Source organism: Solanum stenotomum, chromosome 1, assembly GCF_019186545.1.
Source record: "Solanum stenotomum isolate F172 chromosome 1, ASM1918654v1, whole genome shotgun sequence".
NCBI lineage: Eukaryota > Viridiplantae > Streptophyta > Magnoliopsida > Solanales > Solanaceae > Solanum > Solanum stenotomum.
Window position 1 is genome coordinate 99,483,861 of NC_064282.1, and position 18,501 is coordinate 99,502,361.

Here is an 18,501-nt window from a genome sequence, read left to right on the forward strand (position 1 = left end):
TCTTAATTAAAGATCTTTAAAAGAATACATATCGAAAGTGTTGCCCCTAATAAACGACTCTACAATATGTGCTCTGAATTTAGTTAGAATTTAATTTAAATATCAAACACATTTTAAAAAATAAACTTTAATTATATAATGAAACAAACGTTATACTATATTTTTATCAAACATATTGAGAATAGATTCTTTTTGAAATATCTCACCTTACACATACTCAAAGTGGAATCATAAAATTATTAATATCTATTTGAAACAAATAAGCAGATAGGATTAATCAAGTTTAGAGAATATTTATCCACGAAAGGTGATTTTGGGCTTAAAGATCATATCGAAAGACAGAGTCAATAAATAACATATGAAAATTTATATGCAATTCCTTGTTAGTCTTGAAAGACAAAGAAGGATAAATTAATTAAAAGATGGTTATCGATTCAAAAACATATAACATTACTATCTATTTTTCGTGATAGAAAAATATCTCGAGCCAATATTCAAATACGAGACGACTTAAAAGTAACCCAAGTCATACTGTGATACTACTTGAAAAAAAAAAAAAACCCAACACGGCCCTTAAAAGTCATTATAGCGTTGAATTAAAATACCCGCAATTATTTATCTATATTCCATTTTCAACTGTTTACTTTCTTTTTCCACCATTGATGAACTACTAAACATCAATTATACTCAAAATACTTTATTTTGCACACAAAAAAAATTCATCAATCCACAAATTTTTCAATTTTTACTCAAGATTGAGAAACCCCAGATAGGAATTTCTCAAAAAAAATTGAAAAAAAAGTTAAAGATTGAATTTTTTTAGTGTACATGGACTCAAAGTCATTGAGGTTGATAACCCATCAATCATTTTTCTCTGCAGTTGGATCTGGAGACCTTGAGTCTCTCAAAATCATTATAAAGAATGATGGGTTGGATCTATTTTCTTTGTTGGCTTTACAGAATGATGCAGGGGAAACTGCTTTGTATATTGCTGTTGCAAATAATTTTGAGGAGATTGTGAATTATTTGCTTGGGTTTTGTAATTTGGAAACTGCTATGATTAGGTCAAAAGCTGATTTTGATGCTTTTCATGTTGCTGCCAAAAGTGGACACTTGGGTATATTTTCTTTGCTCTTTTTTTTTGTATGTTTTGTGAATTATGTTCTTGATTTGTCATGTGATTTGATGTACTAGTATTCTGTGATCTGATTTTTGGAGGGCGTGAAGCCGGGATTTGAAGCTTATAGGTTTAGGATATTAGGATGTACAATCTATCCCGAGATCACAAGTGAAAATTACACCGAGTATGTTGTTGTTGTTGTTGTTGTCGTTGTTCTAAGTTTAATAATTTGTACATATTGAGTGAGTTTGTTTAGACAAATATAGAGTTTGAACTAAAAATAGTGGGTTGAAGCAACTTGTAAGCTATAGTCTAGGTCCGCCCCTGGGTGGAGGGTGGATGGGGGAATGGGGGTTTGATCACGATTCTTGACTTTGGTGATCAACAATGCTCAAATAGGGCGGAGACGGGTGGGCATGATTAGGTCAATTCAGTAGGTAGGGTAAAGTCATCGTACACTCTATCCCTCAAACTACAAGTGGGATTATATTGGTTATGCTGTTGTCGTTGTTCAAAGTTTAATAATTTGTGCATATTGAATGAGTTTCTTGGGACAAATATAGAGATTGAACTAAAAATACTGGGTTAAGCCAACTTGTAAGCTATAGTCCAGCTCCGCCCTTGGGTGGAGGGTGGGTGGGAGTATGGGGGTTTAATCAAGATTCTTGACTTTGGTGATCAACAATGCTCAAATAGGGTGGAGTTGGGTGGGTATGATAAGGTCAATTTAGTAGGTAGGGTAAAGTCTGTGTACACGCTATCTCTCAGACAACAAGTAGGATTACATTGGGTATGTTCTTGTTGTTCTAAGTTAATAATTTGTATATTTTGAATGAATTTCTTAAGAAAAATATAGAGTTTGAACTGAAAATACTGGGTTGAAGCAATTTGTAAGCTATGGTCTAGCTCCGCCCCTAGGTGGAGGGCGGGTGGGGGAATGGGGGTTTGATCACGATTCTTGACTTTGGTGATCAACAATGCTCAAATAGGGCGGAGACGGGTGGGTATGATAAGGCGAATTTAGTTAAAAGAAATGTAAAAGCAAAACCATGAATTTTAAGTTTAGTCCTTGATGCCAGCTATAGTATGCAGAGCCAAGATTTGAAGCTTATAGGTTTAGGATTTAAGTACTTTTAGTTTAGTACGTTCTAAATTAATAATTCGTACAAATTGGATAAATTTCTTAACAAATACAAAGTTAGGACCAAAAATACCAGGTTTGGCCAGACCTGTTAGCTATAGTCTACCTTCGTCCTTGGGTGGGGTTGGTGGGGGTGGGGGTGGGGGTGTTTAATCACGATTCTTGGCTTTGTTGATCAACTATGCAATGCTCAAATAGAGTATCTATAATGTTTCATTATGATAAGGTCAACTTAACAGAAATCTTGAAGCAAAACCATGAATTTTAAGTTTTGTGTAATAGGTTTTGTCTATGATCTTCTAAGACCATAGACAATCCAAGTATTGAATCCAGGCACTTGTGATATTTTTTGTTCTTTTAAGGATAGTGGTGATGTTTGTGTTTCTATTACTGATCAATTGATCAACTAATTCTCAATCTCAAACAACTTGGGCCTACGTTATTGCAGTAGTCGATAATAGGACTTATTTTTCTATTGTTGTTCCTTACTTGAGAAATTTAGAGAGAGCTAGTGAAGAAATAGCTGACATGCTCGATTGTAAATTCTTATGCCCTGGCCTGTACTGCCGTGCCTTGAGTATACCTTACTAGTCCAATGTTTGTATGTTTTGGAGGATGTTTGACCATATAACACATATGCTGTCATTTACAGGTATTGTGAGGGAACTCTTGGCCATGTGGCCTGGACTTTGTAAAGTATGCAACTCCTCAAACACAAGCCCTCTTTATTCAGCTGCCGTCAAGGGACATTTGGATGTGGTGAATGCTATTTTAGATGCAGATGTGAGCTCCATACGAATTGTTAGGAAGAATGGAAAAACTGCACTGCACACAACTGCTAGGTACGGCCTTCTGCATATTGTGAAAGCACTCATAGAGCGAGATCCAGATATAATATCTATCAAAGATAAAAAGGGCCAAACCGCACTTCATATGGCTGTTAAGGGTCAGGATACCTTTGTAGTGGAGGAAATGTTGGATACTGACAGCTCAATATTGAATGAGCGTGACAAGAAGGGAAACACAGCTTTGCATATAGCCACACGGAAATGTCGCCCCCAGGTATCTTTCTATTTATTTTCCAAAGGTTATAGCATCATACTTGCTATTCTGAATACATCGAAGATCTGCTAACGTTTCTAGATCACGAAGTCGAGGTTATATTTCTTTAGCACTCAAGTTCCTGAACAATGCATTTTCTTCGTTCCAAAAAGAGGTTTATGCTAGATAGGTTTCCGGGAAAATGATGTAGAACTAAAACAAAGAAAAATATTACCTGCTGCAGAGTCTTGCACAAAATAGGGGTTAGATTTTAACCGGGAAGGATGACTGTTAGTATTGGGAGTAGTTGTAGTTATAAAAGAAGGACGAAAAGTGAAAAAGAGCAAATAAAATAAGAGAAACATGTTTTAGTGAAAGGCCGCTAAGACCTTCATTTACATTGTTACACACACAAAGCATGTGGGAATAAGACTTACAATAGACAAATATTAGAATTTAGAACCATAAGACTTTCCCAAACTATGTGGTATCCATGTTATGGAATTTGGGAGTCCAAGTAATTATATTTTTTTATCATGTTTTTGTTGCCACATCAGGTAGACAAAGTTTTCTAGTGTTGAACCCTACCAGAAAACTATTGTTTGTTATAATATTTGACTGTAAACTTAAAAGGTGCTTGCCAAGCCATGTTACAAGGAGCTGTTTGAACTGCTTGACTTCTCTAACAAATGAGGTCGCTGAACTTCTGCAATGACCAATCCTAACCTTTACATAAAAAAACTGTCGACCACGCTGAGAGATCTGCATATTGAAGCCGCCATAATCACCCATATCCAGTATGTATCGATAGTTGAGTCTAGGTAACATAGACAGAATCAGAAATTTTTGGTCTCTTTTGGGACCCTTGATAGGAAGTGCAAGTTTTTCACATTAGTGAAAAATGAATGCTAACAATTTGAGGGATGAATAAAAACTCATGATAAGAATCTTGTAATATTGTTTCATCATCTAAGTGTATCATGAAGTTACAAAGTTGAAAAGGAACTCAAAAGTCAAAACATCCTAGTGATTTATGTAGCGTAAGTTGCAAATTTTTCATGAAGGGTCCAGCCTAACACACAAAGATATGTGACATCATTTGGGAAACAAATATACAAAGATAAAATGTGCAAGTTTTTCAATATTTGATTACACTGTTTAGTAGTCCAAAGTAACTCCACCAAGAAGGAAGAAATGGCGTCATTTTTGCTATCAGTCTACTAACTTTAATTTAGCCTATGGAACAAAAATATGCTCAAACAGTAACTATAATATTTAACTATTCTATGACTCATGAAATATGTGATAGAGGGAGCTCATTTTATTTTCTTTTAAAAAAAGAATGTGATAGAAGGAGCTTCTATATCGTTTCTCACTCCTGTTTAGTACTAGATGTTTCATTCATCCTTGCAGTAGTATGTATGGTGCACCGGATTTTTAATTTTTGGTAAATTAGGCTAAGTTAATCATCAAATGGTATGTGTTTGAATTTCAATAAAGCTATATCGAAGCAAAGGGTGATTAGAATAGGTGGCTGAACCTTCATCCTAAAAAAAAGAAGAGGCGGCTGAGCCGGTATTTGTTGTCTTGTTTCTTTTCTTTTTTTCTATTTTCTTTTTGTTGATTTATTTTTCTATTTTTTAGGTAATTTTTTTTTAGTTATGACCTTGCTAATGGTGTATAATTTTACACTAAAATGCATAACATACATACATTCCAACACAGAATACAATGCACCTAATGTTCCACCAAGAAATATGAAGAAGTGAGTGAACAACAACAAAATGATCATTAAACAACGTACCTTTAGAATAAGGATGATTTGAATTATTCTTAAACCCACGAAGTTTTCCTTGATTTTCACATACTGCAATTGGATTTGCTCTAGCTTTCTCAATGGATAGACACTTTAAGTATTCTAATTATATGGTCCGCTTCAACAGTCAGCACTCACATCTTTTGGTGCTAAACATGTGTCGGAGCAAATGATAATGCTCTTTTTTAATGTCATCAAAAAATAATGCTCTTTTTTAACCTTTCCACGTATTGGAAATAGCCCAAATTGCTCATCATCTTGTGCAAGTTGAACGAAAATTCCTCTGATTTTAATTTTCTCTCCATTTCTCATGTTAAAAGTTGAGTTTGCGCAAAATAGCAACAAGAAGATTATGTTTATACCAAAAGAAGGTTAGCATCCCAATAGCTGGATAATGAACCAAATCATCTTTATATGATTGTGATATAACCATCTTTGTATTTTCCTACCATAACCTTTGTTGGTTTTTATTTTTCATATCCTCATGATGTGTCTTTGTTTCAGATTGTAAGCCTTCTCCTCAGTTACAGATCCCTTGATGTCAATGCAATTAATAATCAAAAGGAAACTGCAATGGACTTGGCAGACAAACTGCAATATGGAGACTCAGCGTTGTTAATTAAGGAAGGTCTGACTGAGGCTGGTGCAAAACATGCCAGATTTGTGGGTCAATTTGATGAAGCATCAGAACTTAAGAGGACCGTAAGTGACATTAAGCATGAGGTGCAATCCCAGCTTATACAAAATGAAAAGACCCGAAGGCGTGTTTCTGGTATTGCCAAAGAACTTAGGAAGATTCATAGGGAAGCTGTTCAGAATACGATTAACTCTGTGACTGTGGTTGCTGTTTTGTTTGCTTCTATTGCTTTTCTCGCTATATTCAGCTTGCCAGGCCAATATGTGGAGACTGGACCCGAAGCAGGAAAGGCCAGAATTGCTGATACTGTTGCATTCCGTGTGTTCTGCCTCCTGAATGCTACTTCTCTCTTTATATCTCTAGCTGTTGTTGTTGTTCAGATTACTCTGGTTGCCTGGGATACTAGAGCTCAGAAACAAATCGTCTCAGTCGTGAACAAGTTGATGTGGGCAGCCTGCGTTAGTACCTGTGGAGCATTCCTAGCTGTTGGTTTTGTTGTTGTAGGGAGGAAAAGTTCGTGGATGGCAATCACTATTACTGTGCTTGGTGCACCAATTCTCATTGGAACTCTCGTTAGCTTGTGCTACTTTGTTTTCCGACAGCATTTTGGCATATGTGGTAGCGATTCTCAAAGGCGTATCAGAAGAGCAAGTGGGAGCAAATCTTTCTCATGGTCTCACTCTGCAAATATCTCTGATATGGATGACTACAACTCTGATGACAGAATTTATGCTTTGTGAGACTGACATTATGCAATGTTCGATCTAACTATGATATGGATGACTACAACACGAAAAGACTGAAAGTATAGTCATACGCTGTTAAAACCTGTGCATGTCACCGAAAAAGTGAAAGTGATGTTGAGTCATGATACCTAACAGACATCAGGTACTCATTTTCAACACCATGCACGAATGTCCCTTTTTTCGCTCATAGTATGAGTTATGATGAATTGGCAAAAATCCAGAGCTCTGCTAGTTAGTTAGTTGTATAGGTTTCGCGTTGCTTCAGTCCTTCGAGATGTCCATTTACACAAGTAATTTGTTACTGAACACTTTTTGTGGCGTGTACGGTGTACCCCTTCGATGTATAATCATAATCTGAGTTTTGTAGTTTGTACATAATAGTGTTAGGGACTATGAAATCCCTATAAAAAGCTTGTAAGTTGTTGGATGGAACATTGCAAAAGAAATCTACATAAAAAGCCTTCTGAATATGTACTTTCATTATGTTTATGTTGTCCCGGGCCTCGTACTTCAGTTAGATAAGTTGTGTACGATGAGAGGTAACAGGTACTCAAAGGAATAGTTGAGTAGCATGCAAGGTGATATACAAAGATTGGTAAGTGGCAAGTTTGATAAATAAAAGGTCCAAATATTTATATTTGACTTTAAATCTATTAGTCTTTCTCAATTTTTTTCCAAAAAAAATTGAGCAGTTATAATACGTAAATATTTCATTCAACTTGCTTCAATTGATATCTATGTCTTTCAATTTTGAGTGTGCATAAATAGACACTTAAACTTGTATAAAATTGAACAAATAGATACATTCGTCCTGCCTAATAATTTTGTATCCTATGTGATTTATGTCGTGCAAGACGTATGTGCTTGCTTGTTCAAATTTATACAAGTTTAAGTGTTTGCTTGTGCACACTCAAAGTTGGAGGACATAGATTTTAGCTGAAGGCAAGTTAAATGGCATATTATTGTATTTGATCCTTTGTTATCTAAAAGTAATATGTAGTTTGTGTTTGGTAATGATATTTTTCAATTTTCTCAAATTTGATTGGTTAAAATTTTGAAAAGTAGTTTTTTTAAAAAAAATTAAATCTTTGAAAATACAAAAATAATTTTTTTTAATGAAAGTAGAGAAAACAAGTTTTGAACAGGCTATAGAAACTAGAAAGGTATTCAACAAGCACCCTCAACTGCGATAAGTAAGCCCTCCATACAAATTCAAGAAAGTAAAGCTACATACTATTGGAAAGAGATGGTCTTTTCTAATCCCCCAACATGCTTACCGAGAGTCGTGCAGGACTATTCGAAGTAGTTTGCTTATAAAAAGAAGATAGGTCAGAAAAAGAAGGTGCAATGAGCTCTCCGCTTCTAGTCACTAAAAAGTGTCATTCTCTCACGTAATTCTACATTAATTGTCGCATCTCCACTCTCCAATACCCCACCCCTCCAACATGCACCATAATGTTTAAATAGATTATATGTAAATATCTTTTGGAATAATATATTTTACTTTAATTATAATTCGAATCAATAGTCTTGAAATTAAAAGTGGAGAGTGTTTAATGTTTACTACTTGAGCAGCCTTCTCTAAAAATATTTATTACAATACTCTAATACTTTGTACTTTTCAAATTTTCTGTTATATTTTCTTTTACACGTTTTCTAAAATTAGGAGGAGTTTTGATCATTATAATTTTTTTTTTAAATACGATGAATAATTTAAAACCAAAAGAATAAAAGCTCGACAGAGTCTTCAATACAGTAATAAAGACTTAATTATACTTTTGTTTACGTAATTTTTGAAAATGTTGATTACTGGCATTACTATCACTTTATTGCAACATTAAAATGGGTAATAAAGTAGTATGTTTAAGAGGAAGCACTATTTAACCTAATTTCTTCCCTAATTAAAATTTGAATTTAAGACCTGTAACTAAAAATAGAGAAAATACATGTTAATTTTTTAAAAGTTGTCTTAAAAATTGTCTCTTTTATTTGAAAACGATAACTTTTATTTATAAAAATTTGAACATGAATCGTTCTTAAAGTTTAACACATAAAAAAATAAAAATCATAAATTAATCACAGTGTTTGAAACTCTAGCAAAATTTCACACTTAGATTGTGAAGCCAGTATTCCAATGCAATAATTCTCGCAAGAAGAATGTCTATATATTATATTGTGAAAGTTTGAATTCCATGAACTCGCACATATCTCTAGTAAATTTTCGAACAAGGCACATTATATTAAAGTTCGAGTTATCAAAGTTTCGAAGTTCTCTGATATCATATATTGTAGGACATTTTATTTAGATATTCTGTCTTAAGTAGTTGTTATATTATAGTTACATTCAATAGCGTCTAAATATTAACAAGCGATCAAAAAATTGACCATTCGACCTTATTTTTACTAAAAATGTTTCCTACTAATATTGTTTTCATTCCTATGATTCAAACCTAAAGTTTTCTAGGTAATAACGATGAAGGAATCCTATTCATTCCACTATAACCTCGATGTGTATCTATTCAAAAATTAAGTAGTTAACCATCCCATACTTAGCCCTAAACAACAATAATTAGGTCCAAATCTTACCCTACTAATGCTAATTCTTCTTTTAAAGTACTCAAACTCATAATTATTAGTTTCCCCTTATCTTTAGGCTTTTAACTTGAAGGAAATTGACACATCATCTGGTCCATCTTTTTAATATAAAATATACATACATATCAATCAAATTTTTTCAGTTAATTTAATCTTAATCTATCTTAAGTAACTATCATGACAAGGAAAAGATTTAAAAAGGGAATTTGGTTAGGTAGTTCCTAGGATTCTACTCATATTCTATTGATTTTTAACTTCTACTTAATTACTACTCTCTTCTCTCTCAAAATATTTATCGTATTTTTTTTATCTGCATGTCTCATAAAAATATCAATTAAAAAAGGTATTTGACTATTTTATTTCTATTTTTATATCACAATTGAGATGTTTGTAGTCTTTAAGAGCAATTTACTATTAAAGGTATAACAATAATATATTTTATGTAATTCCACAAGTGATGTCTACAGAGGCGGAAGAGTAGAGTTTATACAAACCTTATCCCTACCTTGAGAGGCAGAGAGGCTGTTTTCGATAGATTCTCGACTCAAGAAAAAACATTTCGAAAGATAAAATGGTGGAGATATTATTAACTTTGTCTTATACTTATGAAACGATGAATATTTTTAGTAAGGACGAGAAATATTTTGAGACGGAGGGAGTATTACTTATAATCTTTTGGCATAATTAGTGGGATTAGTTGAGTTGAGGGCTTAAGGACTTTTTGCCCTTTCATTTCATGTATGGGGAAGCTAATAATTAGGAAAGTGACAACACAACAAATTAGCAAATAATTATATTTTGGTCTTGAAAATTGAGACTGAAAGCATGCTAGACAAAATATTGATATCTTTATTGGTATGTGTTTTTTAAAAAATAAAATAAAATTGAGACAAATAAAAAAAAAAAAGGTGTCCCCTTTTATTTAACACAATCCTTATAATCTGATAAAGAAAGATTGAATTAAATTAAATTGCAAGAAAATAGATTTTTTTATTTGATTGGTCGATTACACTTGGTTTGATTTTGTTTTTAAATAAATAATAATAATGAATTTCCATCATACCGAGCACATCTTTTTTATATAATTGAATTTTAAAAAACTGAAAAATATTATTTTCTTACATGCGGTATAGTATAATTTGATTTCTTAGCTAAACAGAAAACAAAATTTTAAAATTGAAGTGGGTTTACGTTTATCCTTGTTTTGTTTTGGTATACTCATTTAATATTCAAAATTTATTTGTTCGATTAATTTGAATTCGATATAAATTATATCCATAGTCAATTTTTGCTCCTATTATTTATAATATTGAAGGTTTATTTATTTTCTAAAATTATTTTTAGGAGGAATTATGTTACTTTTGATGTTGACTATACATATAGAGACAAGCTTTATCGTTATTGCAAAATTTAGAAATCAAAAACTAAAAGTTCAAATTTAATGAAGTCAAACAGAAGGGCACTACCGTCAAATCAAGTCCAAAAAAGCATTTAAACATATTTGCCAAATATTAACATTATTATGTGTAGTACCAAAAGAACTCTAATGGAATAATAAGTAGTTTTTATTCCTAATTAGAAATTTCAAATTTGAATTCTGAATATAAAATTATCTTTCCTAAAATAATATTTTAATATTCGTATAAAAATTTCAACACAAATTTAAATTTCGTTAAATTTCAATATAAATTTCGAGTGAAAGAAAAAAAGAAGACCACTTTATTATTGGTACAAAATGTTAAAAACAAAAGCCAAGTTCAAATTTAATGAAGTCATATACCGGTCACTATAGTCAAATTTCAAAAGATTTGTCAAATATATTAGTTGTATTTGCATGGAGAATTGGTTTTATAGGTTATTTATAAATATTGTTTTTAAATTTATAGCTTTTTTATAAAAGATTTTTATTTTTACTATATAAGTTTACTAAAATTTTGAGTTTTAGTCTTATATATGATGTCGTCTTTGTTAGAATGCAATTTAATTTTAATATAAAACTTTTCAGCCTGAGTTTAAATTTAATCGAATTTTAATATTGATACCAAACACTAAGGTAATTTGGTATGGAAGGAAGGTAATAGATATCCTGTAAAACTAGTCGAGGTGCACGAGTATTGATACCAAAGACTAAGATACATAAATGTGTTCTTTAACTTGATCTCAAATTTTGGGTGTGCATGATTGACACTCAAATTTGTATAAGTTGAACAAATAAACATATGAGTCCTATGTGATATAATAAACGTAAAACGCCACGTAGGATATAAATTGTCATGTAGGATGTCACATAGTATGTGTGCATCTATTTGTTCAGTTTTTTATCAGTTTAAGTATCTATTTGTACACACCAAAAAGTTAAAAGACATAAATATGAAATGAAGTCAAGTTAAAATGTATATTTATGTTTATACCTACATAAAAATATAAATATTTTTTTTCGTAAAAGACTAGAAAATCATTTCTTCGATAACCAAGGGGTAATATAGTCAAATTAAGTTCAAAAATAGCATTTCAAAGTCACACTAGTCCAAATATATGAATATTATTTTGTGTACTCAAATCTCAGATCAACACAGCTAAAACACAACTCACTCACTCTCTCTCTCTCTTAATCAGATTTTCTAGAGAGAGAAAAACAAACTCCCCAAATCACTGTATTTTAGTGAGAGAAACTCATTACTAGTATCATTTTGAACTTAAACATTCCACACACTTTCTCTCTCTAAAATTATACAATTATATATATATACACACTTTTTTTTAGGTATAAATCTGTGGAAGAAATTTTTGGTGTATTGGATGTGACAGAAGAGAGGTAAAAAAAAGTTGAACGGAGATGTCGGAGTTTTCCGGCGAGTTATCGGAGTTCAGTTCCGGAGAAAACGGCGTCGGTGGCGGTGGAGGAGGCAATGTGCGTGAGACGACGCCGTTGACAGTGTCGGCGTCGTTTAAGGAAGGGAAGAGTTCACGGAGGAAGACGGCGGTGATGAGGCCAAGCCTTGATGCGGATGAGTTCTTTAACCTTCTTCATGGTTCGGATCCGGTGAAATTGGAGCTCAATCGACTTGAGAATGAAGTCAGAGGTTAGTCATAGTAGCTGGATCCAATGCTGATTTGGTGTTAAAACGGTGTCGTTTTTTTATGTGAATAGTTCTTTTTGGCTTTCTGGAGTTTTTGTGATTGATGTAATGTGTTTTGTTTGTAGATAAGGACCGGGAATTGACTGAAGCTCAAGCGGAGATCAAGGCACTGAAGTTATCCGAGAGATTACGAGAAAAGGCTGTTGAAGAGGTTCTACTGTTTTCACTATTTACTTTTTTTTGCTCTTGTTACTGTTGAATGTTGCTTTTATAGCACAATGCGAGCACATGATGTGTAAAAGATCATTTTTTTTTTTGTTGATAATTGTGGTGTTTGTGCCAGCTTCCGCACAGCTCGATTAATACCTGTCACTTCCCACCAATGGAAGAAATGACTTAGTGTTTTTTTGTCTCTGTTGGGATTTGGGATTTGAACCTGAGACATGGTTCTCAACACATGTCATTGACCACTATGCCATACCCTTGGGTGTTGTGAGAGATATTAAAAGGAAGGAGTTGGAAATTGAATTGTTTTCTCTCTTTTGAGTATCTTTCTTAATGAATATAGTTGAAATTGTCCAATACAAGATAAGAGTGACTTGTATGTTAGTTAAGCATATGATACAATATGTATCTATCAAGCAATTAAGTGTTAATAGATTGTTGGGATTGGCTACATGAATTATCTGTTCTTGATGTATTAAGTGGAACTGTTTTTTCTTGAGCAAAGGGTCTATCAGATATAGCTAGCCTCTTTGTCTCTGAGGTAGGGGTAAGGTCTGTGCACACTCTACCCTCCCCAGACCACACTTTGTGGGATTACACTGGGTATTATGTTGTATTAAGTGGAGATTGCAAGACTTTGATTGTCTTATTACTAGGAAATAGATAATTGTTTGTTGGTGTTCATCAATCAGAAGGTATAAGAAATCTTAGGATTTGAATAATCACTCTGGAGTCTGGACTCAGTTGTGTCCCTGATGAAGTAATCTCCATTGGTGTACTACTTGTCTTATTCCAAATTGCTTTGAACAAAATCTTTTACAAATGTAATTTGCAGTAATTTAATGACTACATACTAAATTCTTCTGGTTTGAGAGTTAATTTGGACTCATTACTTTGAAGATTTCTGTTTGCCATTCATATGAATTGGAAGTACATGTGCAGTATATAATGATCTGGTAATGTTCCACAATCCATTTTTTATATGGGGAGTGCAGCATATTCCCAAAAGAGAATGTTGCGACTTTTCTTTCTAAATCATAAAAGTTGAATAAGGCTTTTGATGTTCATAGTTGGAATCTGTGGTCTACCCTTATTAGGTGATAGGCAGGTCTAGATTTTATCACTGCATTTATGCTGTGCTTTGGGCAACAAAGCTCTAGTTTTAGTCTTGCCTTATGAACCAAATCATGCATTTTGATTGATGAATGCTAGTCTGATGATTGTAAAGCTATTCATCAGTGTTGAAGAGGAAAAACTGATGTAGATTTCTATTTTGTCCTTATTTTAGCTCACGGATGAGTTGTCAAGGGTCGACGAGAAGCTTAAGTTGACAGAATCTCTTTTAGAAAGCAAGGTACTAATGCGAACTTTTCTCGTCAATTTTTTTTCTTTTTAAAGCTTTCTATAACTGTTAAATAATTTTCTTGCTTGGCAGAATCTTGAAATTAAGAAAATTAATGATGAGAAGAAAGCATCCATGGCAGCTCAATTTGCAGCAGAAGCCACTCTTAGAAGGGTCCATGCTGCCCAAAAAGATGATGATATGCCGCCTATTGAAGCCATCCTTGCACCTTTGGAGGCTGAACTCAAGCTCGCACGTCAGGAGGTGTGTGCATGTATTTAAAAACTGGCTGTGGTTAGGTAAAAAGTTCAACTTCATAGATTTTCTTATTCTTTCACCTTCCTTCTGTGCAGATTGCAAAGCTGCAAGATGATAATAAAGCACTGGATCGTCTTACAAAGTCGAAAGAGGCAGCTTTACTTGATGCTGAGAGAACTGTGCAGTCAGCATTAGCAAAAGCTTCTATGGTGGATGACCTTCAGAACAAGAACCAAGAGCTGATGAAACAGATAGAAATATGCCAGGTATGCTGATCACAGGGCTGATGTTTCTGTTGATCTGAACATTGCAGCATTCTCTCCTTTTAGTTTTTAATAATCAATACTCCTTTTTACTAATCTTGTTTCTATTACAAACATACATCAGGAAGAAAATAAAATATTGGACAGAATGCATCGCCAAAAGGTTGCAGAGGTTGAAAAGCTTACCCAAACAGTACGTGAGCTTGAGGAGGCTGTTCTTGCTGGTGGTGCAGCTGCTAATGCTGTCCGGGATTATCAACGGAAAGTTCAAGAGATGAATGTAATCTATCCTAGCTAGACTTTTCTGAATTATACTCTAAAACAGTTAGTATATGGACAAAATTAAGTGCAGGAGTGTTTATATTTATCTATTTCCAGGAAGAAAGAAAAACTCTTGATCGAGAACTGGCACGTGCCAAGGTAACAGCTAATAGGGTAGCAACTGTGGTTGCTAATGAGTGGAAAGATGCCAATGATAAAGTAATGCCTGTGAAACAATGGCTTGAAGAAAGGAGGTTTTTGCAGGTACAGTGATATCACTTGATCACTATGAGATAGTATGCTCTGTTGTCTTGATAGAACATACTGCATTTTGTTATGTAGTTTAATGAGTGTGTTCCAAAATCTTATGCTACAGGGTGAGATGCAAACATTGCGTGACAAGCTCGCTGTCACTGAACGAGCTGCTAAATCAGAAGCCATGTTAAAAGTAATAATTCAGTCCAATAAATGGGTGTGATTTTATGCGTCTGTCCCAATTTGGTTATAACTTGAAGTCGTTCATTTTCCTCAGGAGAGATATCAACTGAGGCTTAAGGTCCTTGAAGAGACATTAAGATCATCCAGTTCAGCTACTCGCAGTACACCAGATGGTAGAAGTTCAAGCAATGGTCCTTCACGCCGGCAATCACTGGGAGGCGCTGAAAACATCTCCAAATTAACCTATAATGGCTTTTTACCAAAGAGATCACCATCATTTCAGCTTAGATCTTCTGGGTCTAGCACAGTGCTGAAGAATGCTAAAGGGACATCAAAGTCGTTTGATGGTGGCTCAAGGTCACTGGACAGGGGAAAAAACCTTCTGAATGGTACAGGTCCAAATTTCAACAGCAGCAAGTCGTGTGATGGAACCAAAGACAATGAGACTGAGAATAGTTCCTGGAAAGCAAGTCAAGTTGAAAAAAGCAATGACACACCAGTGACAGAAAGAGAAGATACCATACCTGGAATATTATATGATTTGCTGCAAAAGGAAGTAATTGCTTTGAGGAAAGCAGGCAATGAGAAGGATCAAAGTCTTAAAGACAAGGATGATGCCATTGAGGTTAGATTGATTGCTCAGCTATACTATGACTTTGTTCACTAATGACATTCTGCTATGATTGACTGTTGTCATTGTTATTCAGATGTTAGCTAAGAAAGTAGAGACTTTAACAAAAGCCATGGAGGTTGAGGCTAAAAAAATGAGAAGGGAGGTTGCTGCCATGGAGAAGGAGGTGTCTGCCATGCGTGTCGAGAAAGACCAAGAGAATAGAGCCAAAAGATTTGGAAATTCAAAGGGTCCAGTGAGCAGTTCTCAGCTGCCTCCAGGAAGGTATGCCTTTAGTTTTCATTTAACACAATTCTATGTTAGTACCCCCTTTTCTGGTTGCCATCTCCCCAATGAATCTGTTAGAGAGGTTTCGATTGTAGGACATAATTTTACTTTATTTCACAATTGATCAGTTTTAACAATTCAATTGTATAGCTACTACTTGGGAAAACAAACAAATGGAAATATAATTTTGGGGGTTGCTTGCATATGACCACTATTAAACCTATCTAGATCCAATCTTCTTTTTTTTGGGTCCAATCAAATTGGGGTGAGTTGGTTAATAATCCTTTCATTGACGTTCTATTTTAACTCGTCCAACCTTGACCCGACATTCCAATTTGACACCATTTCCGAAAATCTGCTTCAGTTTAATTGTGTTCTTCTTGATTCCTTTGTTCCATCGACTGCTTTTTCTTACTTCAAATCACATTGCATTATCTGCAGAAATGTAGCTCGAAGTGGGTTAACACGCAACATTCAATAACAATACGAGGAAACCCCGACTACTACAGCTCTGAGAAGATATTCTGCATAGACTTGCTGTATTCCTAGTCTACTTGACAACTCTACTATTTTCCACTAATGGTTTATTGTAAAATTGTAACAAAGCATGCCAATGACTATGATCGAAGTCTATCCAAACACTGGAAAAGGCCGGTAGATGAAATGTGGTGTGCTTCTGACTTTGACTATGATCCCCTTCTGCTTAGATATCAGCTTGGAAAGGTACTCAAGTTATCAAAGTTGAGCTAACTTTTTTGCCAAACAGCTTGAGTGGCAGTGGTGGTGTGGTTGTATAGGTAGCTCTTGGCATTTACTTTGCTCTATACACTTTTTTCTCAACTTGTTTGCAGTCTATATTTGTAATCTGCAGCTTAATTGTGATGATATGTTATTGATTCCTGTTTGTCTATATTCTTGTAATCAGAAATGGATGATTATTTTTTCCCCCTTCTGATCTTTACTATCTAAGATATTTTTATTAGAGTATATGTGTTATATAATTGTTTTTTTTTTGTTTTTCTGAACTATTTGAATCTTTAAAATTGATTTAGTACTTATCTACCTCCTCATTCCTTGTAGTGCTTGAGATGTTTGAGTTTTTGATATCCTAATGACTTCAATTCTTGGCATGAGTGTGCTTAGGGGGCAGCTCCTGTAAGTGGATCAATTGCCTTTTCTTTTTTGTTAATGTCTGTTTGTGTGCACCTTGATTAATTCTATGGTAGTGAAGAAACTTCTGACCTCCCGTCTTTAAAGCTTGTTGCATTTGAACGTGAGACTTTGTGATTCTTTTGTAAGTTAAGTTGGGGGGACCTAGGCTTTTTTTGTTTGCTTTCTTAAACGTCACTCCTAAAGGGTTATGGAGTTAGTTGTGTAGAGCATAATCTATGTCAGAGGAAGCACATGGTTATGGTTACTTGGTCAAAGACATGGCAAATAAACCCATGTAGTAATGATGCTGAAATCACTTTGTGTCAGTCTATTTCATGTGCTTCCAATTCCTTGAGTCCAATTTAAGATATGCTTTAAAAAAAAAAACATTTCATAAAATTGCAGGAATTGGTCTTTTAACTTTTACTTTTTAGCAACTAAGCTTATGCCTACCAATCAGGTTGCGGTAGAGCGATAAATATTTCTTTTTCCATAATCAGAGGTTTCGGGTTCAAGTCTCTTAGGGTATGGAGTCTCATTTGTTAGGGATTTTCTAATAAGAAAAACTAAGCTTTAGCGTAGTGTGACGTAAGTTTTTTTGGAAATTAAAGTCATGTTGAAACATAATTTATTGAATATTATGATAGAAAAATAGAAATTTATGCTCTGTTTATTTTTTGTTATGAGAGGGTTAGATTAAAGAGTTGGATAGAATAAGGGCAAAAGTGCAAGTAACCTTTATGTGGTATTGGAATTTCCGCTTTAATTTGAATAAAGTTGATTTTCCCTTTGGATAATTATTTGCCATAGCCAAAACAATGATTGATCATTTTAAAACATATTCCCTAATTTGTTTGGTTTAATTTTGAGTTGGTATTAAGGTGAAGGAAGTAAAGAGTCATTTAAAAAAAAAATGGATTATGTACCTAATGAATATTTCACAAGTAGGGTTTGGAGACAATGAAGAAAATATTGCAAGTAACAAGAAAGTAATGCAAAGTTTATCAGAATGGAGCAAAGACAACAACAAACTAGTGTGATAATCAGTAAACAACATACTATCATAGATTATTGAAAACAAGAATAAACAATGGTAAATGTCAAAAATAAGAACTACAATAAAACAAATTAGAACAATGACAAACACCAACCACCATAAGCAAGACAAGACAATGCTACACTATCTACTAACCTTCTATTCTAATACGTGTCCTCCATTCACACCCTTCTATTTATGGTCATGTCCTCACTAACCTAAAGTTGCATAATATCCTGTCTTATTACCTCTCCCTAATACTACTTCGGTCTCTCCTCGTACCCTCTATAACCAACCTCTCCAGTGGCGGCCTCTCCTCGTACCCTCTATAACTATAACCAACCTCTTACCGCTCACACCTCCTCACTGGTGCGTCTATGTATTTCCTCTTCACATATTCAAACTCAGTAGCACTTCCCTCATCTTATCCACCAAGAAGGCCACTCTCACCT

General features: G+C 34.1%; 2 protein-coding genes across 2 annotated transcripts; both read left to right on the forward strand.

The window, feature by feature from the left end:
* The first annotated feature begins 604 nt into the window (after nt 1-604).
* Nucleotides 605-6,969, forward strand: LOC125873138 (ankyrin repeat-containing protein At2g01680). Its single transcript, XM_049554018.1, has 3 exons — nt 605-1,117; nt 2,914-3,323; nt 5,623-6,969. The coding sequence occupies exons 1-3, from the start codon at nt 829-831 to the stop codon at nt 6,493-6,495; spliced, it is 1,572 nt and encodes a 523-aa protein (XP_049409975.1). The 5' UTR covers nt 605-828; the 3' UTR covers nt 6,496-6,969.
* A 4,688-nt stretch (nt 6,970-11,657) lies between these two features.
* LOC125866796 (microtubule-associated protein 70-2-like) lies at nt 11,658-16,805 on the forward strand. The gene is made up of 11 exons (XM_049547149.1): nt 11,658-12,179; nt 12,302-12,387; nt 13,690-13,755; nt 13,837-14,007; nt 14,097-14,267; nt 14,389-14,544; nt 14,643-14,789; nt 14,902-14,973; nt 15,058-15,588; nt 15,671-15,858; nt 16,303-16,805. Exons 1-11 carry the CDS (start codon nt 11,933-11,935, stop codon nt 16,340-16,342), a joined length of 1,875 nt encoding a protein of 624 aa, XP_049403106.1. The 5' UTR covers nt 11,658-11,932; the 3' UTR covers nt 16,343-16,805.
* The last annotated feature ends 1,696 nt before the right edge of the window (nt 16,806-18,501 follow it).